General features: G+C 29.1%; 4 protein-coding genes and 1 non-coding gene across 8 annotated transcripts; 4 read left to right on the top strand and 1 right to left on the bottom strand.

The window, feature by feature from the left end:
- Nucleotides 1-365: 365 nt before the first annotated feature.
- LOC109799866 (uncharacterized) lies at nt 366-2,861 on the bottom strand. 3 transcript variants are annotated; one of them, XM_083070150.1, is made up of 4 exons: nt 2,659-2,861; nt 1,905-2,545; nt 903-1,634; nt 366-733 (listed from the first exon to the last, which is right to left on the bottom strand). In XM_083070150.1, exons 2-4 carry the CDS (start codon nt 2,541-2,543, stop codon nt 542-544), a joined length of 1,563 nt encoding a protein of 520 aa, XP_082926276.1. In that variant the 5' UTR covers nt 2,544-2,545; nt 2,659-2,861; the 3' UTR covers nt 366-541. The 3 variants fall into 3 exon arrangements, with proteins under 3 accessions (XP_082926276.1, XP_082926275.1, XP_020216132.2); XM_083070149.1 differs by having other exon boundaries at nt 1,905-2,861; XM_020360543.3 differs by having other exon boundaries at nt 366-715; nt 1,905-2,861.
- A 9,526-nt stretch (nt 2,862-12,387) lies between these two features.
- Nucleotides 12,388-17,165, top strand: LOC109796965 (uncharacterized). The gene is made up of 7 exons (XM_020356841.3): nt 12,388-12,545; nt 13,273-13,419; nt 14,055-14,120; nt 15,490-15,564; nt 16,186-16,315; nt 16,389-16,514; nt 16,738-17,165. Exons 2-7 carry the CDS (start codon nt 13,274-13,276, stop codon nt 16,879-16,881), a joined length of 687 nt encoding a protein of 228 aa, XP_020212430.2. The 5' UTR covers nt 12,388-12,545; nt 13,273; the 3' UTR covers nt 16,882-17,165.
- Nucleotides 17,166-18,219: 1,054 nt separating this feature from the next.
- Nucleotides 18,220-22,949, top strand: LOC109802792 (putative WRKY transcription factor 24). 2 transcript variants are annotated; one of them, XM_083070148.1, is made up of 3 exons: nt 18,220-19,047; nt 22,009-22,176; nt 22,792-22,949. In XM_083070148.1, the coding sequence occupies exons 1-3, from the start codon at nt 18,674-18,676 to the stop codon at nt 22,853-22,855; spliced, it is 606 nt and encodes a 201-aa protein (XP_082926274.1). In that variant the 5' UTR covers nt 18,220-18,673; the 3' UTR covers nt 22,856-22,949. The 2 variants fall into 2 exon arrangements, with proteins under 2 accessions (XP_082926274.1, XP_020219778.2); XM_020364189.3 differs by having other exon boundaries at nt 18,527-19,047; nt 22,006-22,176.
- Nucleotides 22,950-22,969: 20 nt separating this feature from the next.
- On the top strand, nt 22,970-23,723 carry LOC109800084 (desiccation protectant protein Lea14 homolog). The gene is made up of 2 exons (XM_020360773.3): nt 22,970-23,215; nt 23,368-23,723. The coding sequence occupies exons 1-2, from the start codon at nt 23,010-23,012 to the stop codon at nt 23,618-23,620; spliced, it is 459 nt and encodes a 152-aa protein (XP_020216362.2). The 5' UTR covers nt 22,970-23,009; the 3' UTR covers nt 23,621-23,723.
- A 668-nt stretch (nt 23,724-24,391) lies between these two features.
- On the top strand, nt 24,392-24,464 carry TRNAA-AGC (transfer RNA alanine (anticodon AGC)). The gene has a single exon. It is a non-coding gene; the product is annotated as a tRNA-Ala (tRNA).
- Nucleotides 24,465-24,707: the final 243 nt, after the last annotated feature.

Below are 24,707 nucleotides of genomic sequence, written 5' to 3'. Positions count from 1 at the left end.
TTAACTTCTTAAAATTACATTTTTCTACGAGCAACTTTTCATTTTTTTTATAATATGAAGGATAAAAATGAATTTTGATAAAAAGATATAGAGATTAAATATTTTAGCCAAAAGTTTTTCAGTTTCATGTGGGCAGGGCAACAGTCGACCCACAAGAAGGCAGTTCTCCAGCAAAAACTGATCGTCGATATTTGGTCATTAAAAGTACATCTTACAAGTTAATTTCTTTGTCCAAACTGATGGATTCTCAGATGGATTTTGTTTATTTTACATGTTCTTTTGGTTTATATGACAAGTTTATTTTAATATGAGCATTTACTAATTTTGCTTGCTATGTAGTTTCTGTTACTTGTTACTGCAATGAATTTGTACACAAGTTAACTGTATCTTTATGCTGAGAAGAATTTAAAGTCTAGAAGGACACAATATAGATATTCCTCAGTTACATGGACTTAGATGTTGTTCAGGACGGGTGCTAATTAAAGCAAAAATTGAACTGTGAAATCACCCTCGTCTTCTTTTTCTCTCATCTCATCGAATACTAATTACCTCCCTCACCTCTTTCTTTCTTCTTTCTCTTTTTCTTTTCATATCCCTTATCCTTCCATCCCCAAAATGGAATACACCTTTGGCAATTCCACTTCTTCAGTTTGTACGATAGGCACTGTGTAAAAGTAGCTTTGGATGTCAAAGAAGCTCTCAACAGGTTCAGTGCCTGACCATAGTAATCATACTGAACGTCAGTTATAAACTGAAAAGTGGCTTAGAGGGTAACAGGGAAGAAATATTGTACAAAGTTCATAATATCCAATTATTTGACCAAATTAAGGCACAAGTTAACTAAAACCAATATTGTGGCAGCTCCAAGGAAATTAAAATTGGATTGTGAATGTGAATATTACCTCATGTGCCTTCCTGATTTCCACCCAATGTTCCTCCAAATCATCCAACTGGACATTCTCCAACTGTTGCAGATGCGTAATGCTGGAAGTAGTTGTGATTGGTATGACTTGCAGATCATCCTTCACAATAAATAGACACGGCCTCTTCATAAATCCCACAGCAGGTTCTCTTGCTCCATCAAAACATCTTGGCTCAAAAAGTTTTGTATCTGCTGGATCTCGTAACAGCTGTTTTACCTTCGAAATCATTTTCCTTTCACTCCTGATACTCCCCTTATTATCTTCCACTGTGCCATACCAATACTTAGGAGTGTCCTCTTCTTGTAAAGCATTTAGTGGATTGCTCTTACAACCAAATTGAGGAGCTACCCTTGGATTCAGTAAGGATTTGTTTGATGATCCTTTGAACCATGATGGATTCAGCTTCTTCACACTTGTGTACAAGTTGTCTATGCTCCCCAAGGACAATTTGCCATTCATAAGGTTCAGAATAGACCCAAGAGGTGTTGTGAGGAAGCTGACTAGAAAATCCACAAAATTTCCATCTGCTTCAACAAACAGAACCTTGTTCTCAGATTTGCTCACTATTACCTTGATTTCTACAGAACCTTCCCAATGAATTGGACCACTATCCGATGAGAAAGAGTACGATGGCATAGATTCTCTATCAGGCACGAACACATCACTTAGAGGAGTTTCAGATGTTAGCGCTTGCTTTAGTATGCTAAATATCTAAAAAAATAAGAAAAAACATAGCAAAGCAAGTCTTAAGCATATAGAGTTATATAGTATTTCATTAAACAAAGGAAATCTCCTACCACTATCAAAATATTGCTGCAAAGGAAAGGTTATCAGGTACACATATAACATACATATATGTTGCAAGTAAAAGTCACATAAATGTTTTGAATTCAATATATCTGAACTTTCTACTACAAGAATAATCGTTTTAAACAAACAACTCATGCAAGTACGACCTGAAATGAATGAAAGTAATATTACCTCCTTCATGCCAACGTTTTGAGACTTTTCTGTCATCTTGCTCAAGTCTTTGTGTCGATGTTTGACGAATGGTGGCACGGAGTCACTAGGAGAACTTCGTAGCACTCTCAAGTCATCATGGATCAAGAACATAGCATCCCCTTTAACAAAAACACTGTTCCCCCCATCAGCGTCTTCCTTGGGTTCTTCTACAAGCAGCTCCACTTCTTTTCTCATCAATTTCCCACAGTAGCACCTTGCCCCATCAAAGGTACTCACCAACAAGTTACTGCTCTTTGAACAGCTGTGACACATGAAATACTTTGTGGGTTGTGTGTCATCCACATTCACTTTTAGTCTCTGGCAAGAGCCTTCTAAAGGGTTGCGTGGAGAAAGCAACATTTCCTTGCACATCTTGTTCCAGAAATCATCAGGGCTTAAATCTTGCACACTCTGGTACAGATTGTTGATGCAACCAATCTCTACAGCTTGCTCAAATTTGTTCCCAAGCCGGATGATGGTTCCCAATGGAAGGGTCAGTAAACTAAAGAGAGCATCCACAAAGTCTCCCTTTGCTTCCGCTATAACAACAGTGTTTTGTCTTTCGTCCGCCCAATATGTCAAAGGAATTGTTTTTTCTTCTTGCTTATTCGAAGCCATAACTGAAACATAAAACTACTGAATATTAATGGAGCTAAAAAAGATGTACATGTTAGATAGTTTTAGTAAAATTTCTGATATGCATAATGCATCTCAGCTAAATTGTTGCACGGACATGGTACTTCCTAACTAAGGGATACGCAAACATGCACGCGTAGCTTTGTGTTCGTAGTTGGAATCAAGGAAGTTGTAAAGAGAATTAAAGTCATGGTTTGAGTTTTTTCAAAATTCCAAACTTGAAAGTTGAAACAAACTTGGATTCTTTGCAAACCGATTTTGAACCTTTGAGACAAGTTTTTTTTTTTTTTTTTTTTTATCACTAACCTATAAAACAATTTAGAAACTGGTTCTGAAACTACAAATTGACTTCAAAACCGTTTCCATTCCTAAAATCAGTTTTTGGGGGAAAAAAAAATTACACGTTTTCTTATTAGAAAACATCGTTGCCTAATTTAACAAAATTTTATGGATTCTTATGAATTTCAGAAATTGTATTAAGCTTCGAAATATCAAACAATTATATTAAAATGTGTTGTCATAACCAAACCAAATCAGCCAATCGAATTGGAAAAGTCACGAAACAAGTTTGTTTAACTCTAAGAAAGGTATCGCATAGAACAGGTGTAAAATCAATTAAACCTATAGTGAGATATTATTGTGTTTTGTTAAAATAAAATTAGGAGTAATCTAGTGTACACTTTCCTCACACATAATGAGAACGGTTTTTTTAGCACATAATCTTATGTTCAACTTTTTGCAGTGTATTAATTTTTTCCGAGTTAACTAAAGTCACAATACTGAAGTCATAATAGTGCAAGTGAAATTAATCTTTTACCCATTAACTTAATGATACTAGTAACAGGCAAAAAAAAAAAAAACCTAAATTAGGAGTGAAAAAAACCACATGAAAACATCCCCAGGTAAAATTTGTTATAAGTTAAAGATAGATAAGAAGAGGATAAATAATTGGATACTTATTCTAGCATTATCATTCCAAACTTAAATGTTTTTATATAGGCCTAGTTCCTATATTATAATCAATTTGTACTTTTGGTTCTTTCATTTTAAAATAGTGACATTTAATCCTTCTTATTAAAAAAATATGAAAATTTAGTTTCCTATTAAATTGATATTTACTAATTATTAAATTTTAATGTTTACTTATATTTAAGTGATGTGACATTTAATAATATGACATTTAAAAATTAAAAAAAAATTAAAAAAAAATATGCAAATGAGATTTTTATTAATAAAATAATATCAATCATTCTAAAAATATATATAAACAAAAATCTTTTATATGTTATTTTTCATTTTCATCCTTATATATCACAAGGTCACTTAAGTGATAACAAATTATCAAATAATATCAAAATTTAACAATTAGCAAACATCAAATTGATGATAGGATCAAAATTTTGTATTTTTAAAAATAGAGGGACTAAATATCTCTATTTTAAAATAAAAGTACCAAAATTATGGATCGACAAAAATAAAAAGACCAAAGGTATAATTTAACTTTTTATATATTTGATTTAGTTTTATGTTTAATTCTAAGTATTACTACATTTATTTTTATATATAAAACTCTTTCAATTAATTTACATTCTTTAAAAATAGTTAATTTAATTAATAATATTAAAATCCATAAATAATTTAAACAATTTTTTAAAATTGTTCCTTATTTTTTTTAAAATACTTCCAAAAATAAAAAGTTTATCCTATAACCTAGTACCCTAAGTAACACCACGAAAAAAATTTGACAAACACTACCAAAAAAATGTGAATGAAACGAATGATTGTGATGAATGGAGCAAATGCTAATGAAGATATTTAAAGATAAGGATAATTGGATATGGTGTCCTAGTCTTGAGCGAGAAAACCAACACCATGCAAAAAAACAAAAGAGAATATGTAATTGACGTGCATAAGACGAAATAAGTGGGGAAGTAGGCTGATATAATGGGGAACAAAAGTGATATATTCACTTTTTCTTTTTTGGCTGTAAAGAGATCTTCACTTTAACTTTATAATGTAATGAATTATTAATTGCTGCCTATCCCAATCGTCATCTTATTTGAAAATAATTGGTGATGAAAATATCTAGTCATGAAACACATTGCCTCCTACAGGGAGAATAATAAGTTTTTTATTTTTTATTTATATTATTCTCGTAAGATATTTGTTTTTCTATATAACTTCTGATATTTTCACTGATGAAGTTTGAGAGGGAAAATGTAAAATAATTTAACGAATTGAATTCAAAAATTTTGACGCAAATTCTTTTTATGAGTTTTAGTCATAATAAAAATTAATTTTTTAGGAGATTAATACAAATTAATGAACCCCTAACTGTGATAATTATAAAAACTGAAAAACTTAAAACACTTAAAAATTAAAATAATATGCATATAATCTTATATTCAAAATTTATCTTTATTAAATAATAAAAAGGTAAACAGATTAAATTTGAGTATACAATTTTTGAATGCCAAAATTATATATTAGTTCATTAATTGCATTAAAGAGATAAAAATATAATAAAACCTTTATAAAATCAAATATAATATTTAATATAAATGAGTATTTCTTTTTTATATTATGGTATTAGCGGGAATATAAAAAGAGTATCTAAACTTAACGTTTAATTTATAAAAAAAAAATAAAAAAAAAGTGAAGAGATCTCAAAATGTAACGTGGTTTTAATGAAATAATTAAAAATATTTTACAACCAATATAACGAAAATATCTCCTTATACTATGACCGATCTTTTTATGCTATAATGTTTTAGTTTGTACAACATATTTATATTTATAAAGTAACTTTCTTTTTTATTTCAATTCATTTGTCTCTTGTAATGACTCTATTAATATATGTGTTCTCACTCTCTTTTTCTATATATATGTCTATAGATAGATAAATATCATGCATATAATAGCAAATATTGGTCAAACACAATTATACAAACTACTTAAAAGTAGTACTAACACTATTAAAACAATGTCAAAATGTCAACAAGACCTCCACTACAACTCCCTATAACCTATCGTTGTCCTACTCTTATACTATGTATGATTATTCTTTCCAAAATTACATGAAAAACATACATGGATAAGTTAATTAGATTTAAAAACAAAGCAAGTATAAGAATAAAACATATCTATACTCAACATCATCATGCAAATCAAGCAAGTACACCACAAGATTTGCATCCAACAATAATCATCATGTTTAAAAGCTATCCACTAAGCAGTCAAATTATACTAATTCATATCATACAATAAGATATTCACCCCATGCATATGAAGATATTAAATATTTTGATGATTACAAATATCTTGTATATGTAGTATATAGCCTCTTGAAAAATAAGAGTGCAAATTGTAATGTGGTGTTTGTTTTGCTTTGTTGCATATAAATTACTTGTTAAATATATTTACTTAGCTTTAATGTGGTGTTTGTTTTGTTTTGTTGCATGTATTGCTTTGTGTATAAATTAAATGTTAAATATATTTACTTAGCGTTTCATTTAAATTGATGATTGATGATGATAGTAAGATTTAAAAATGATTTAAAAAGATGACTAGTATGAAAATTGAGATATTAAGTTATCCCTCACCCTCAACCTTCTTTTCCTCTTTTCTTCAGAAATCACACCCACCCTAGTAAGCTAAATCGATGCTTATCGTCTTTAATGACACATTAAACAGTTAAAGCTAATGAGGATTTTCTCTCTTTAATCATGACTAGGTTTGTTTGGGCATGGATGATAGTGAGAATAGCAAAAAAAAAAAAAAAATGGTAGAAAATATTTGGGTATGAATTTTTTCTTTGTATTCATGGCAATGTTTGTTTACAATTTGATATGGGTTTATTCATATTGTATTTTAGAAAAATAAACCAATTAAAATATTTCTCACATTCTTCTTTGGATTTTGCTTAGAAAATTTTTAAGAAAAATTACCTTGTCTAAACCCTAACTAAAGGATTGCAATTGGTGTCACCTACTGCCCACAATGAGATGAATTGTTCTTTTTATGTGTTTTTTTTCCTACCTTTTTATTATATGTTTTTGTTGTGATTTTGGGTTATTCTTTTAGTTTTGGGGCTACTTGATTGCGCACAACTCAGTCAATATGGTTCATACTTACTCCATGTTGTGGATGATGCATTTTTATTTTAATACCATGATATATTGAATTGGAGTTATTGAATCTTGACTTTATATAATTAGAATTTTCGGTTAAGCTCTAATGTTATTTTGATATATTAGACCTTTGAACTCCGTAAATGTATATTGATTTAAATGTGATATATAGTGTTTAAATTTTATACTATTGTGTTATATGATTGATTATGAAAGTATAATATTTATATATAAAAAAAATCATTTAGCATGTCTCAAGTATATGGTATTTTTACATTTTGATGCTCATTTTTAAAGGATGAAAGGTGTTAATTAAACAAGAAAAAGTTACATCAAGTTTTAAATGTTTTCTTTTTTCCTTTTTGGAGTTCATTTTTTTGTTGCAATTTTTACTACTCACAATTTTTGCATTAAGTATTATTGTTCTTGGTTGATTTTTTCTTCTTCTTCTCTATTATCATATGTGCTTATTGGGGATTAAAGTCATTTTGAAAAAAAAAAAAATCTTATATCTTTAGTTTAAGGAATTTTGTAAATTTATATGACTATTCTCTATGTGTGACTTTTTAGCATTGTCCATATAATTAGATTAGTTATTATGTTTAAATATTTGTTACTTGCTACTAATTTGGAATTCATGGGAAGTCTCTCACAACACAGGTTGATTGGGAAGCATTTTGTACTAGGATCTAAACTTTTGAAGGTGATAACTTTAAGGAGAGACTATCATGATGTTGCATCAACTTTTTACAGCAAGTGGGTTGGGTGTTGTTGTCATTAGCTCTTTAATATATATATCAATATGTTTTTGAGTCAAAAGTAATCTCAAATGCAATTTGTAAATCCCACATATCAACTAACATATCCTAAATCCCCACCTAAATGTAGTTTCTATTAGTTTTTTAAAATTTATTTTTCTTCCAAATGTGTGATGATTATGGCACAAGTGTCGGCTAATTTCTTACAAAGACACAATTTGTTGTTGAATTTGTTTGTGGATATAGCTTTAGAAATCAATCACCAAACAAATATGAGTTTGCTTTGCAATTAAAATGATGCATTATTTCAATATGATGATTTTGTTTGTGTGATTGATTATAGAGTGTGGAGATACAAATAACAACTTGTGCGATAAACATGTTATTGGAGTTAAATTATTTGTGCTTTAAAAATATACAATTCTCTTTCTTAATATGAAATTTTCAAGCTTCTTAAGTTTATCACCATCTTATTATAATTTTATAATGTACTCTTTTTAGTCTATGTAGTACTATACTTTCTTTTTGCAATCTTCACATGATGCATTCATGTCCAAATGATAAACTATAAGCCTTATTCTGCCTCAATTTTGTAATCAAGTAGTAATAACTGAAGATCTGTCTAAGGAAGATTGGTTCTTCGTGATATGTTAACTACAATGTAACTAAGTAGTAATAACTGAAGATCTGTTTAAGGAAGATTGGTTCTTCGTGCTATGCTAACTACAAGAAGAACTTTTTAGTACAAAAATGATAGAGAATTCCTATTAATATAGTAACATATCATTTCATGTATTGCAGTTTTGAAAATATTAAAAAATATGAATGTTAGAAATTAAAAACGTGTGATAAGAATGCTTAGATGTGGCTAAAATCAAAGTGAATTGTAATATGATTAATAAGACCAAGCATAAAGTAGTAATAGAAATAAGTTATGTTGTTAGAGTTATAAGAGCAAGGAGTTAAGCTTAAATATTATCAAAGAGAAAGAATGAATTGTTTTCATTTGAGAATAGAAATGTTTTGTTGCAAATGAGTGCTTACTTAAAACATTTTACATTCTTTTAGAACAATAGAATAGGATTAGTATGTAATCATGAAATAAAAGATACAATGCATCTCAAAGTCTAAGGAAGATTAGTGTTATTTATCCATGTGACAACATTTACTTTACAATTATCTGTCAATCTTCTATTTATGAATTTAAATCATGTTGTCAAGTCTTACTATAAATCACTCTCTACTTTAATTCTGATATATACTTAAGAATCTCAACCTATTTTTCCAAGAAATTTAAGTTTAGTTTTGTGCCTTGTTATGTATCTTGAATCCCCTTAATTACTAGATACACACCATTAGCATATCATACTTTACATTGAACATGAATGTATACATTTGCACTACACTTCACCATTTATTTTCTTCATAAACTAAAATGACTGACTATTAAGGGAAATGAATTGGGATGGGTGTGAAGTGTTTTAAAAGTTGATGTATTATAGGTGCTTTCAAATCTTGCACAAATTTGTTTATTAAATTCTTATTCGTGGAAGTAGTTTTTTTTTCTTCTTCTTTGATCTTTATTAAATTCATACTTCCTTATCATGTTTGTTATCAACATCAAACACCATAACTAAGTGAAATCTAACTCTAAATGTTGATGCGTTATAAATGTATGACGTTGCTTGCATAATTTAGTACTATTGCGTTGGTTTTATTAAATTGATTTTTTATTTTTGTTAAAAGAGACTAATTTTTAAGGACAATTAGGTGAAAGAATACAAATTATAGGAATTAATACTTTGGTATGCATATGGATAAAGGGATGAGGATGATAAGGATCGTTACGACAACAAGAGATTACCTTACAAAATGATTTATTCTTTTGATAGTTCATATTTGATACCATGATTTGGTTTGTTAATTTTTAAAATATCTTTGTTATTTATTTTTTTGATAGAGGTAGTTTATTAATATCCATGAATGTCACTTTTATTAGAATTTCTTAATTGATATGTTATAAATTTTTCATTATATGTTAATAGTTATTGCAATATATGCTATAAACTTTTTTTTCATGTGTGATTTAACTTGAATTAGAAAATTTGTGTTGAAGATGTTCTTCATTGCTATTTATGATTTTATATTGGGATTGAAAATATATGGACTAGGAATTCATATAAAAATTAAGAACAATTGAGTGTATGTGTTCTTTAAATATGTGTCATCATCTAATCTCTATTATAATTTCTTTGTTATTTTACCATTGAATTATGAAGTGAGTTCATGTAAACAAGAATATATTCTCATTTCAAGTGATTTTATATGTTCTAAATGATTTGACTTCTCTAACAAGTGGAACAATGGGTAAATCATGTGGATGTGTATAGATTACTGGCACTGGGAGTATTATATAACATTTTAAACAATGTTATCTTGAATTTGGTAAAATTATTAGTTTGTTAAGATAAGCAAGGATTGGAAATTTGGAAGTATACATTTTACAGCTAAGTACTCTTTGAGTCTCTATGTCTATAAAAGGCATATTTACGGTGAAAATCTCCAAGTGTCAGTGTTGTTCTTTTATATATTTTTTTTTACTAAATATTATTTATCTAAATTGTGTTATTATTGTAGTGTGATTCATATATTTGAGAATTTCTTTTTACAGGTTATATATCCCAATTCATTTTACCTTTTTGTGTACTTGTTTTGGCTCCATTTTTTTTAAGTGCGTATAGTTTCTCTCTGTTTCTCCTGTGATTATATCTTTACCTGTATTTATATTTATATTATTAGGTTTCAAAAAAAAAACTTGTGGTCAATTGTTTATCGGTACCTTTTCCTAACACCTAATTTCTTTTATTTTGTTTAGAGTTAATGATATATTGAGTGAAATTTGAATTTGAATCCAAATTTTGCCATTAGTTTTTCCACCCAACATGATACCATATTGTTTAATTAAATATCGATTAATGCATAGATTGGGTTGTTTATTACATATCCCTTCGTATTCGATTCATCTCTTATTGATTCTTTTTTACTAGAGTTTTGAGTTTAATTTTATATCATGAATATAGTTGAAAGACCATTTTAATTTTACATCATGAATGTAGTTTTATTTTATATTATGAATTTAATTTTTATTTTTCACATTATTTTGTAATTTTAAAAGTGTTTACATATTTAGAATTTATGTTTGATATGTTATGTAAAGTTTGTTTTTACATATATGTTTTGAACTTTATTTTATTTTTTTAACAATCATTTTTAATTTTTTGTTTGTATTGTCCTATGTCTTACTCTATTCATTTTGTCATTTTTAAATTTTGTCTATCTTGATTAATTATGTTTGTTCTTTTATGGTTTTGGAAGAAGATGTCATGTGTTAATAAGGAGACATGATTTTGTTTCTATCTTTGTTGATATTAAAAATTGTACTATGTGATTTATTATGTTTAGTTATTTTCTTTTTACAATTTTGAGGGAAAAGAAAATAAGGATAATATGTTATGAAATGGGAGCATATTAGATGAAGTTAAATTCAACTTATCATAAATTTCAAGTTCTAGTGTCATAAATTTACATGTTTTAATTGTTTATATGTCATTTTTAACTATGAATGTTATACTAAACAAAATAAAATTTTTGAAGTGCAACATTAGAATTAAAAAAAAGAAGTAAATTCTTGAAATACCTTAACTTTTTTATTTTTAAATTTTACACTTCTAACGATTAATTTAGAAGTTTTTTTTTTCTTCAGCACACTCCTTTCCCTTTTTCAGTTTTCACATATACTCCTTTCCTTTCATCCTCACTCATACTCTCACTTATTTTAGTAGGTAGTTTTAATTCTTTCAATTTTTATATTATCTTTTTTCCTCTTTTCAATTTTCACATTATCCTATTTTCCCCTTTTAATTTCCATAAAATACTTTCTAGAAGTATTTTTTTACATACTTTCAAAAAGTAATTCCAGAAACACTAAAATTATTATTCCAAAAATGACTTTTCAAAATTATATAAAAAACACTTTTTGAAATATTGAAAGCAAATTTATAGAATTTTTTTTTTCAAAAGTATGAAAAGAATATAAATTCGACGAAATACCTCTATCGTCCATCATACACATGAGTGATCCACCTAACTCACAAAAAATTCAACCAAATATTTTTTCCTATTGTGCATAAGTAATATAAAATAAATTACAAATATATATATATATATATATATATATATATATACAAAATATAATTTAATATATTAATTTGTATATTATATTTAATGTAGGAAACAATAAAGGTTGAGTAAAAATTAGGATTCAAACAAAGATAGAGTTGAAAATAAAAAATAAAATTTTTAAAATACAAAAATTAGAAGGTATGACTGTCTTCGTTATGAGAATGAAAAATTAAGAACAAAAAATAAAAAAGAATAAAATCAAGAAATAGTGATCAAAGAGATGAACTAGGAAAAAAAAAGGAAGAAGAAGAAGAAATTGAATGAAAGAAGGGGGAGTGAATGCAAAAAAATAATTTTAAAAATAAAATTTAAAATAGAAAATTAATTAAAAGGACATTTTTAAAGGTTTCTTTTAAAAAAAGGGATAAGAGGTGTATTTATGAAAAATAAGAGGTGAGAACAACTTTTTGTTTTTTTGATAATTTTTTGTACTTAAAATAAATTAAAAATTATTGTTAAGGAATTTTATAGTAGATATTTTTATATTTTAAAACATATTATTTATTAAATTGAATTCATTTAATAAAATATTAAATAAATGTATAGTTTATGAAAAATTATAAAAAAATTATTTTATAAGAAACAAATTTAATAATTCAATAATTAAAAATTAATATACAGAAAGAAAATTTGAATACAATTATGTTTATAATTTGATCTCTAGCCTTATTTAAAATAAAATAAATAAGTGACAACAGACGGCATCGTTTAATACTGGGGGTTTTGGCTTTGGGTTCAGAAAAACCCTTCTTTCTTTCTTTCCTAGTTCCCTCTGCTGCAAAGCAACAACTTCTCATACTTTCTCGCGAATTGAATGAAATTTGGGGGTGATGCGCTTCTGTCTTTCGGTTTAGGTAAGAAATTTCACTTCTTTCTCCATTTGTTAGATTGGGTCTGTTATTTGCTTCTGTTTTCTCTGCTTTATATGTTTTCCCCCTTTTCTCTAAATAATGCGGAAGAGCCCACCCAGTATCCCCATTTAATAGATTCTGATCCAAAGGAAACCCAAAATGTATTTTTTTAAAAGGATAAGCTATATAAATGAAACAAAAATACATAAATAGGAAATTTGATACCTCGGATAATTCAAGCAAAGTATTTTGTTAGGATGAACATTAGAGCCTTGAATAAGTGGATTTTATTATTTATCACCAACTTGGATGTAGGTACATATGATCTTTGATGTAGAAAGCGCGGTGTTTCTAGATGCTATCACTTTAGTGTTTTGAGTTCTAGTATGTTGCATTTATATGAATAACATTGGAAGAAGATGAAGTGCTTATTTAGTTATCTTTTATGATTCAATCGCTAAACGTTATGGAACGTCTAACCTTTAGTTAAATGATATATTGTGTCAAATCTAAGAAGGAAGAGGCATATTTTATAGTTTTGCAAAATAGTTTTCAAAATTTTCAGCAGTATAAATACAGTGGTAATTATGAAATGGAGAAACATGAAATGAAGAATATTTTCACTACTAAAGATGGCCTTTGCGTTTCTATGAAAGATAGTGGCCTCCCCCTCTATCCATGTATTCATTTATCCTCAGTTTGTGTATCTGATGTTTTTGCGTATATCCAGGATGAAAATTTCACTGGTTCGGCCTCTCTTAACAAAGCGAGGATTCAGCTCAAGCTCTGAGAACCTTGTTGCGTCTGTGCTCTTTGAGAGATTGCCAGTGGTCATTCCCAAAATTGACCCTGTGGTTTATGCATTTCAGGAATTCTCGTAAGTTCTGTCTCTACTTTCATTGACTTTGAAATTATACACTTCTTTGATATATATATATATATATATATATATATATATAATGAAATTGTTCCAGAGAAAGATAAGATTAGTTGGGGACTTCACCTTTATTTAATCTTGGACTTGTAGTCATGGAAGATTTTAATCCAGGCTGAAACGTTGAACTTAAACTCACTCAATCTTGTGAATTTGGTTATTTGCAAACTAAGGGCAGGATGAAGCATCCCGACACTATCTCTAGTATTTTTTAGATAAGGCCTCGCTAAATACCCTATTTTTCCACTTCAGATTATCTAAGAGAAAGAAAGGAAAAAAACATATGTTCTGTTTCACAGCCTTATCTGTCTTCAGTGAATTATTGTTTGCCCAAATTATATGAAATTATAAAACAAATAACTTATGATATTAAATATCAACACTTTCTTCCTCTTCTGATTTTAAAAATGGAAATAAGAGGCTTAAGGCTTAAAACACGAGGACTTGCTATTAATGTTTCTTGGTTGAATGATTATGCGTGGTTTGCTTAATGCACTTGAAGGACATGTTGTTGCTATGATTGTTGTTCCCTTGTCTGTTCCATTTTCTTTCCTGATATATTGGGTTTTGATGGTTAGGTTTCGATGGCGGCAACAATATCAACGCAGATACCCTGATGAGTTTCTTGACAAATCTGATGCAAGGTATACACACACAAAAGTAGGTCTATAATTTAAATGTTTTTGTAATTAAAACTTGATTAATTTAAAGACAAAAATCATTAGTTTCTGTTATAATAGTACATAATATACAAAAAAAAGTTATATCTGTAAGCTTTGAGAGAGTTGAAAGATGAAAAGTAAAATTATAAAAAATAACAACAAAAGCTTTACCCTGTGAAAAGTAAAATTAAGAATGAAATCTAAAGAAAATCAAGAAACTGCCAGTAGAAAAGTATTTTGTGAAATTGATTCATAACAAAGCAATTCATTGCTTTGTTTCCCACAAAATTAATTATAATGGTTAAATAATAAAAACTAATGCTCCACGGGTTACATCAGTGAGTTGAAATGCAGGCAAATTAAATATGTTAAGTTTGAAGGAAACATGATTGAATTTAAAATGTCCAATTTCAATGAGGTGTGAATTACATGTGAAAAGGCTGCAAACAATCATGTGAACAATGTAAGAAATCAAATAATATTTTGACAAATATGCAGAAGCACTTGAAATATGGATGGTTTTGATAGAACTGATTCAGATTCTAAAGGAAAGAATGAAATTTTATTGATGAACCCTAAATCTCAATTGCTATACCAATGTAGTAGCAAAGTTAGGTTAGGTAGAAGATAATGATTTCCCTGGTTATTCGAGAGATGAGGACTCTCCCTGCAAATGACAAGATGCCTTTACAAACTAACAGATATTAACAACTAACTAACTCCTTCACTAACAGATATTAACAACTAAAAATATTAACAGCATCTATATGATTGCGGTAACTTTGAAGCTTTAGTTTGAATATTTTTTAATCCAATTGAAATAGTGGAAGAACGTAAAAACTTGAGGAGCAATTTTTTTTTTTTTTGAAGTTGCAAAAGTTACAGTTTAAAGCATGATTAACATGGATCAGTATAGTTAACATAAATAACCGTGCTACCTGAAACATTCTTGATCTGCTAGTTATATTTATATAAACTGTTAGTTAACTAATATATGTCTTTTCAACAACTATGCAAATTCTTGTAACTAATACTTTATATTACTATGTTTCAGAAAGTTTTGTAACAAATTCAGTGTAGTAATAATAATATAAATTATTAGTTAAAAGAAAAAAGATAAAACTATTAAAAAAACAGTCCTATGACTGTCTGGTAGTCATCAATATTTAAAAGAGGCTAGCAAAAAATACTTTTCTAAATTTTGCATGTCATGACCAAAATAGGAATCCATGACTAACTTGTAACTCAAAGAATAGTACAATCCTGTTTAAGAGTTGTTATGACTGACAACTGCAAAATAGAGATATGATCCTTATTTTTATCTAGTCTCGTGAAAAAATGTTACTTCCAGGGGAAAAGGTGATTATCAGATTGACTATGTACCAGCACCACGAATCACTGAAGCTGATAAAAGCAATGATCGAAGGTATGCACCAATTTGAGTCGACTGAACACTTCTGTAATTTACCATCAGGAAATATTTTATTTCAATTTCTGGAATATATGAAGGAAAACGAATGCTACATAAGAGATGCCATCGGTGTCAATGTCAAAATGATTTCTCTAATGAGATATTAATTTGGTTTTTATCCTCACCTCTTCTTCCGTGGGAGTGAGCAATTGTCTATTTTCTGTCTTGGTGTTTAGGTATGGATATTCATAATCAAAGACTTATTTAGTTTGTATATTTTATTCCCTTGCCTGCTTTATTGGTGATTATGTAATGTTGATGCAAGCTAGCCATGCGGATACATTCCAGATTCTTAATGCTCATTCAGCCTTTAAGAAAGGCTTTTTAGTAATGTTATACAGCTGTTATTAGTTATTACTGATAAATATTGAAATACATTTATGAGGGCAGGGGACAATACTCATTCTTCGACTTAGTAGACAGAGTCGAAGCTAAATATAACTTGAACACTGAACTGGACATAGAAACTTATGTAGGCTATTTGCATATCTCTGTTTATGCCTTTAGAATTGAATATCGTATCAGACATAATTTCTGTGTAATCAATAATCAATTACATATTCTCTTACTATTTAGGTCATTACAAAGAGCTCTTGACAGAAGACTCTACCTTCTTCTGTATGGCAATGCATATGGGGCTCCAAGTGGGAAGCCTATGTGGCATTTTCCAGAGAAAGTTTATGAATCGGAGGACACCATGCGCAAGGTGAACATTGTTGTGTGGCTTTCCTCTTTTCATTTCCATGCCTTCCTTTCTCTTAATTTTTGAAATTTTGCAGTGTGCAGAGTCTGCATTAAAATCAGTCTTAGGAGATCTTTCTAATACATATTTTGTTGGAAATGCTCCAATGGCCCATATGGTTGTTCAGCCTACGGAAGACCAGTCTGGATCCACATCCTTTAAGGTATAAATAATTTCAGGAAATTTATGGTACTTCTGGTCAATATTGGAAATCTTCCAATATGTTTGTAGTATATCGGTATGTGTTGGCATTTATGGAAGTTCATATGCATTTGTTTTGTTCGGTTTTACCTCATGATCCAAAACTAGCTTTCTCAATGCTTTTGTCTTCATGTAAAAATTGATTATACTTACTTATTCTTTCCTTTGCTGAAATCTTATGTCAGAGATTCTTCTTCAAGTCACAAGTGATTGCTAAAAACAAGTTCAATATCGGAAAATGTGAGGATTTTGTCTGGGTGACGAAGGATGAATTGATGGAGTATTTTCCCGAGCAAGCTGAGTTTTTAAATAAGATGATCATTAGCTGATGACAATGGAACAGTTGTTTCATTGAATTTTTTGCAAGGTAGTTCCTATAACAACAGTGGAGGACCTTGAAAGAAGATCAAGGCAAGATACGAGTTTCTGGGCACATTAGAAGATTTTGATTTAAAGTTAAACGTGACATCTCTAATTTTGGAGACTTGTTATGAGTTAATGATGCTAGAAGGTTTTCTGTTTAAAAACTTGTGTTTTTATTATTATTATTGTTTGTCATTTGTCTTTTCTTGTAGTTGTACATTTGTACTGTAATAAATAAGTTTCTGATGAAGATCTTATCAGTTTCTGTGGTGATTGTGACGTTTTGAATATGGTTTCCAATTTTGTGATGTAGTTTCTGTTTGGATATCTATATTATTAGTTCACTAACTAAGTGTAACGAGCATAAGGCTAAGGAGGGGAACCATCCCTCAAAAGCCGGCCCAAGAGGTTGGAGAACTTCCCACCTTATAAGGCCTCCTTGGTAGGGAGACCTCCCCGATGTGAGATTTGTTACATTACCACCCCCTTCGAAAGCTAGCGTCTTCGATGGCTGCACTTCACGGTACATCACTCATCGACACTTCACTTGGCCTTCTGCCGGTTAGAATCCTCTGATGGTCAGAACCCTCCGTGGGTAGCCCTTCTTGATTTGGCTGGCTCTCAATGAAAGCATCATTGTAACGAGCATAAGGTTAAGGAGGGGAACCATCCCTCAAAAGCCGGCCCAAGAGGTTGGAGAACTTCCCACCTTATAAGACTTCCTTGGTAGGGAGACCTCTCCGATGCGGGACTTGTTACATTAAGCTAGTTTTGGAGTCCAATGTAACACTTTTCTCCTTGCCAAGAATCTTCGCCCATCGCTTTGGTCTTTGAAATGAAGAATAGTACTGTCTTCATATTTCGTTTATATTTTATAAATTTTATATTAAAAATATGGTGTTAATGTGTTATACGTTGGAACTTGCTTCTCTCAAATAAAATGTTATTTGTACAGAAAATAGTTACAATTTTGTGGAGATTGGAGAATGAATTATTTGTAAGCTGTATAAAATAGTGTTGACCTAATTCGAATCTATTGATATTAATAATGTAAAGCATATTAGAGTTTTATGGTTTTTCATACCAATTATATAGCTACCATTACTCATGCCATTAATAATCATGAAAATAGAGTTTTGTGGAAGTCTAACGATCCTTGTAAATATACTATGGTCGTGCATACGTGCACTTTGATGCTTTGTTCAGCGATTGTATAAGGATTTTGTGTCGTTCCTCTGAAAAAGGATTGTAAATATATATATACAGTTATACACCCACACGACATCAGAACGTCATCAAATTTTTTAAAATGAAAAGTCGAAAGTGTCAAAAGAGCTTGCAAATTGGTCAAAGCCTTCTTCGGTTGGTAAACAGTACAAGATTTCAACATGCATACGTGAAAATAGAAGAGAATATGAACATATGTCTCAAATAAAACTCTATTCCTGGGTAATTCAGGTCAGTTCCCTATGTTGCACACAATGCTAAATCCAACTAAATTTCACCTACTTCTGTTCAACTGCTCTTCAATTCAATTGTACATGCTATGACACAAAAGAGAGAGAGAGAGAGAGAGAGAGAGAGAGAGAGGAGACGTGAGCAACATTCATCTTTTCGTTATCACCAATGCATGTTCTCAGTTTCTTTCTTCGTATGTGTAGTGTAGCGTAGCTGCCCAACCTCTTCTACCTTCCATCATCTATCTGACCCTTTATAAATTTTAACCCCAAAACATTCTCATTTTTTGTTCACCCTTCAATGGAAAGCCAACAAGACCCACCACAAAATTCTCCTCTCTTCCCTTTCACTCCCGAGTCAATGATGCAAAACCCTTTGGAACCTCAAGGCTTGCATGATGATGACATAGACTGGGTTAACCTTTTCTCTGGCCAAAACAACTTCCTTGGGGATGCAAAGGCAATCATGGAATGCACTTCTTCATCTTCATCATCATCATCATGTGCTTTGATGGCTGAGAAGAGTGATAAAGAGAAAGGAAAAGGAGGCAGATTGAAGAAGACAGCACAACCTAGGTTTGCGTTTCAGACGAGAAGTGCAGATGATATTCTGGATGATGGCTATCGTTGGAGGAAGTATGGCCAGAAAACTGTGAAGAACAGCATACATCCCAGGTGTGTAATTAATAAATAAACCAAATTTGCTTTCTTTCACGTTGCATAAATGCATGGTTATGTAATTTTCTAGCTCAAAGTTGGGAAACAAATATTTGGAAGAGAATGATATTTAATTTTAGGTGAAATGATGTTAGACTTTAATTATATACCCAAAAAAATAAAACTAGAATTAACAGGATGCATGGATATATGGAGTCATATATATGTATAAAGAAGTTATATCTGTAAAAGATTAAGAGTATCTTTTGGTACAAGTTAGAAATAATTTTAAGAACTTTCCTATTGAAAATAAAGAATCTTTTTCAGTAAAAAAGTCTTAAAAAATCTTATAAACTTATATCCAAAGTTCAAACATATTATAAGATTGAATTGCATGTATGTATTTTGCAATGTCAATTATAATAATTCTTAAAATAAAATTTAAACTTAAAAGTAACAAAAAAAAAAAAATTTTATTCACACTATCAGAATATATATACCAGTACTACTAGGAAGAAAAGAAAGAAAGAAAAGAGAGAACAGAGAAAGTATACAGTGTAATGAAAAAAGGAAGATGAAGATAGAGTAATTGTAAAAATTAAGGTGTACAAAATAAGAAATGTAAAATTAATATTAGTATGAGAAAATAATTCTATAAGAATAATCTTAAAAATAATTATATCATTGAATGTATAGATTAAGAATGACAATAAGAGAGAGTAGAAGCGAACAATAGTTTCGTACTATTACTTGTCTTGTATCGCGAGTATCACAAAATTTATATATAAATTTGTAGATATTCACAATTATGCATGAATATTTGTTAAAATATAAAATTTTAAATAAAATTAAAAGTAAATATTTTTAAACATACATTTTTACTTAAAAAAATATAGTAATTATATAACATATACTTATACTAAAAATGAATATATTATTAGTACAATTTACTTTATATGTAATTAAGAATTTTTAAGTAATTACAAAGTACTTATATATTGTTACTCGTGTCTCTCTACTAATAAACGGATACATATTAAACTATTCATTTATTATCCAGCACATATTTTACTTACAAGTACCTTCTTCTTCTTCTTTTTTTCCATTCCTAATATTGATCAACTTTAAATTCTTTTATTAAATTCCTAATATTTTCTCAAATATGGAATTCTTTCATTTTGATCAGTAGGCTCGAATTTAATTTTTTCTCCAATAAAAAGTGTAACAAAAAAAATCTTAAAACCAATTATAATTGGGCTCAACAACGTATAGTACATATATGAAAATTCAAATTTCTCTCTTTCTCTCTATAAAGGAAGTTGTTATAGCATATATATCTTTAGAAAATATAGTTATGTGCAATCTTACATTCTTACAAATAAATCAAGTAGTTTCAATATAATTTATTTACTTTTTATTTAACGAGCCTAGATCATTTTCATACTTGTAATTCTTAATTTTAATTTGTGTCAATATAAAATATTTTTATTGATAAGAATTATAATAACAACAACAAAGTTCAAATTTAAAATTTTATGCATATTATTACAATTACTAGACTCATCTTAATGATTTAAAAATAAAATACTTTAGAATAAATATCCACTTCAATTTATTCACTTTCTTAAAAACAATCATTCAACTCTTTTTTTTTTTTTATGTTATCAAATAGATTTTTCAATATTACAAATGTGACACATTTTTTTAATTCTTAATTCACTATTTTTTTTTTCAGGTACTAAGTTGGCATGCATCTAGTCTTTAGGGATTGAATATTAATTTATTTAAAGATTAAAGTGTTTGATAAAAAAAGACGCCGGAAGACCATAATAAAAAAATTGTTTATATTTATAATTTTGAGTGACTATTTAATGAATTTTTTTAGGGGTTAAATCAAGTAAAAAGAACAATTAATGTTTATTCAACTTTTTTTTTTCCTCGTACGCCAACTTATAACCCGTTAGCAATAGTCGAAAATACAATGAAAAATTAAAACCGGCACAAGTATAATAAACAAATTATTAAAATTGGGTAATTTTGAAAAATATCAATAAAGCGGGGCTATATATATATTATGGATCCAAGATCTTTATACCCCGAAATGAATGTTTTTTATTGTAGAACCAGTGACGAACTTGAGTATGGATCGATGGAACGATAGCTCAGGATCCAATTGTCAGAAGAACACAAAAAAAAATTATTTAGTTTATATAATATAAAAAAATTATATAATTAAATTATTTAAAAGTTATTAAAAAATAAATTAATAATTAGAAACAATAAATCAATAATCAATTTTTTCACTACCAAACAAAAATCTACTAATAATTTTAGAAATTTCAATCAATAATATTATATATAAAAATGAAAGTGTAATATCTTATTAACTTTTTTCTTTTTTTTGTAAGTACTTTCATAAATGTTGTTGTAAATCATAAAAAGAAGTTATCTTTAATTTTCTCCTTTTTCTTTATTTTTAATTTTTTTTCTATTTTTTAAATCATGATGTATTTTACTCCATTAAAATCTCGAAATCAAATTATTATTAACATTTATTTCTCTATTCCAAGATTATTTGTAATGTGTCATTATTAATTTATCTTACTTCATTAAAACTTTAAACAAATTATATGAATCTCCACCTTTTTGTTATAAGTCTTTTTAATGATATATCATCATTATTGATTATTTTTCTGTTATATAATAGTTTTTTATTTCGTCCATTAAAAAAAATGGGGGCAGACCCTGCTGTCTACAACGTTCATAATTACTTGTTACACTATATCCGTTATTTTGTTTTTGGGCAGCATATACTATATATCTGGTGTTAAAGTGCACCGTTTATTACTTTGACCTCATTAATTGATGGAAGGAAAATTTAAATGAGCTAATTTGTTAATTAGATATATATAACTGATGGTTGGTTCGGTGGTGCATGTATATTCTTCCCATTTTGCATTGGGCAATAAATTAAAGAAGCTACTACCGGTGCACGCATCATACATGCAATGTGAAGAAACAGGTGCAAAGGTTATCCAAAGACACAACCATCGTGGTGACCACGTACGAGGGAATTCACAATCACCCATGCGAAAAGCTCATGGAAACCCTAACACCACTTCTCAAGCAAATGCAGTTTCTCTCTAGGTTAGGTTCAACTAATAACGCTGCTCCTTCTTCTCTGCTATAGCTACATGCATGCAACCTGCATGTTTGCATCATGTAACTCTATGTATCAACTTCACCTATATTTACGCTCTTAATTTGCTTTCTACTTAATTAGTTATTGTAATTGAGATGTATACAATATACTGTCACAGCTGGTCCATTTGACAGTGCAAATTTCTATATGAATCTATACATAATTTTACTATAATAATTTTCAAAGATAAGTTATGTAATCCCATTATGTCATGATGTTGTGATGGATCTGGTAAAATTTATGATCACCTACTGTATGGCAACACATATATAATAATAATATTCATTCAATTATAAAACTTATCGTATAAGAATTTTTTCATGAAGTTAATAGTAATATTTATTGAAATAATTTTAAAAGTTATAATATTATAAATTAAATACTTTCATAATTTCAATAATAAACTTCATTAAAGCTCTCCTATATGTTGACCCCAAGTGAAATTTTTTTCTTTAACACAAAAGCTACAAGTTTGTCACGTATTTCGTTTTAAAATTTATTTTATTGCTTATAAAAAAATGAATTAATTAACTATTACTGTTTTCTTTGACATATAAAAGGTATAATTTCTGGTTTTTTCTGCACCGTCGTATGCGAGTGATGATCATTGACAAAAGGAGGTGACGTGCGACACGTGTCATCACGTGTCGTAACGGAGGGAGGCGAGGGGACACACGTGTCAGAAGCAGCATCCTCGTATTGGCAAAGGTTTCCTATAAATGTGTTTGTAATTGTATGCATTTGAGTGTTGTATTGTGTTAAGTGTGTCGTTAAAAAGATGTCGCAGTTCCTGGATAAGGCAAAGACTTATGTGACGGAGAAGATAAATGACATGGCCAAGCCTGAGGCGCGTGTCACCGACGTGGACTTCAAGCGCGTGAGCAAAGACAATATCGACTACTTGGCCAAAGTCGCTGTTCGTAACCCTTATTCAACTCCAATACCCATCTGCGAGATCAACTACTCTTTCAAAAGCGCATCCAGGTACCCTTAATTACAACTTCTCTTCATTTATTCTTGTTCAATTTTCCATAACAAAAATAATCTATTTTTTGAGAATTTCAAATATTTCATAGCAGTTTTATATATATTCAGAAAGGTTCATAAACTTGGTGTTTTTGTGTTGGGTGGTGAAGGGAGATAGCATCAGGGACAATTCCAGACCCAGGATCTTTGAAGGCAAAGGACACGACAATGGTGGATGTGCCTGTTAAGGTTCCATACAGCATATTAATAAGCTTAGCAAAGGATATTGGTGCTGATTGGGACATAGACTATCAATTGGATCTGAGTCTCATTATTGATGTTCCTGTAATTGGCAACTTCACCATTCCTCTCTCTCACAAGGGAGAGCTCAAGCTACCAACCCTATCTAACATGTTCGCCTAGTCGCACCACAATGCTTGGAGGGAAATATATAAATAATAAATGGCATTGTACACTCTGTGATGTGTTTTCCTTGAATTAATAAATAATAAATTTCAACCTTTTGTTCTACTTTTTGTTATTTTTGTATATGCATGCATGGCTTTGTAAGTAGTACTCGCCATATTGTATGTTTGGATAATAGTTTATAGTGTATGTCTGGTATGTTAATTTTGTTTGGATATTTCGATGAAAAAATAAATAAATAAAAACTTGAGTTTAAAACTCAAACGCACCCATAGTTGTGATGAAGAACATGTTTAGTGGGAACGTCGTCTTTCTTTATAGAATTTAAATTATATGAATTATATAAAAAAATTTGAGAAAGTAATTACCATGGACAATATATAATTAATTTCCGGTAAGACCTACAATTTCCAATATGTTTATATTTTAATGAAATGGAAAATTTGAGATTAAAATTAAGGATTTTTTTTTTTTATTTTTCACAATAATAAACGTAAAAATAAAAATAAAAAATAATATGAGTAGCAGTATATGTGGTCTTTTTTAAAAGTAGAAAGCTATATATCAAATAAAATAATGTATAGTTAGATTGGACTGTTTTTATTGATTTTTATGTTAAACATATTGACTTTGATATATAATATTACAAAGTAAAATCTATAACCTATTCAAAAAGAATTAACCTACATATATAGTAAGCTACCAATTTAAACGTATTGATCTTGCTGTATAATGTTAGAATATAAAATGTATTATATGGAAAACGAAGGGGATGTAGCTCAGATGGTAGAGCGCTCGCTTAGCATGCGAGAGGTACGGGGATCGATACCCCGCATCTCCATCTTGTTTTGTCATATTGCTTTTTCTTCTTTATATTATATGGAACTATGTAACTAGTAAATTGCCAATAAGAAAAATTACCATTCATGGTGCATCAATTTTAAAATCTATTATTAGTGCTTTAGTATTTGGTTTAAATATTTGATCAAACCATAAGAGTACGTTGATGCAAATCATAGTGCCTTTATTATATGTTTGGTTTGACAGAAATGAGGAAATAAAATGAGGACAAAAAAATATGAAA

The sequence above is a fragment of the Cajanus cajan genome, chromosome 3 (genome assembly GCF_000230855.2).
Source record: "Cajanus cajan strain Asha chromosome 3, NIPB_CcT2T_4, whole genome shotgun sequence".
Classification (NCBI taxonomy): Eukaryota; Viridiplantae; Streptophyta; class Magnoliopsida; order Fabales; family Fabaceae; genus Cajanus; species Cajanus cajan.
This window is presented reverse-complemented; position numbering and strand designations above follow the sequence as displayed.

Coding starts and splice junctions, on each gene's coding strand:
- LOC109800084 (XM_020360773.3), top strand. CDS start 23,010: ATGTCGCAGTTCCTGGATAAGGCAAAGACTTATGTGACGGAGAAGATA. Junction 23,216..23,367: donor TCTTTCAAAAGCGCATCCAG/GTACCCTTAATT, acceptor TGGGTGGTGAAG/GGAGATAGCATCAGGGACAA.
- LOC109802792 (XM_020364189.3), top strand. CDS start 18,674: ATGGAAAGCCAACAAGACCCACCACAAAATTCTCCTCTCTTCCCTTTC. Junction 19,048..22,005: donor AAGAACAGCATACATCCCAG/GTGTGTAATTAA, acceptor AATAAATTAAAG/AAGCTACTACCGGTGCACGC. Junction 22,177..22,791: donor CAAATGCAGTTTCTCTCTAG/GTTAGGTTCAAC, acceptor GACATATAAAAG/GTATAATTTCTGGTTTTTTC.
- LOC109796965 (XM_020356841.3), top strand. CDS start 13,274: ATGAAAATTTCACTGGTTCGGCCTCTCTTAACAAAGCGAGGATTCAGC. Junction 14,121..15,489: donor CTTGACAAATCTGATGCAAG/GTATACACACAC, acceptor TGTTACTTCCAG/GGGAAAAGGTGATTATCAGA. Junction 16,316..16,388: donor CGGAGGACACCATGCGCAAG/GTGAACATTGTT, acceptor GAAATTTTGCAG/TGTGCAGAGTCTGCATTAAA.
- LOC109799866 (XM_083070149.1), bottom strand. CDS start 2,543: ATGGCTTCGAATAAGCAAGAAGAAAAAACAATTCCTTTGACATATTGG. Junction 1,635..1,904: donor AAAACGTTGGCATGAAGGAG/GTAATATTACTT, acceptor TTATTTTTTTAG/ATATTTAGCATACTAAAGCA. Junction 734..902: donor AAATCAGGAAGGCACATGAG/GTAATATTCACA, acceptor ACTGACGTTCAG/TATGATTACTATGGTCAGGC.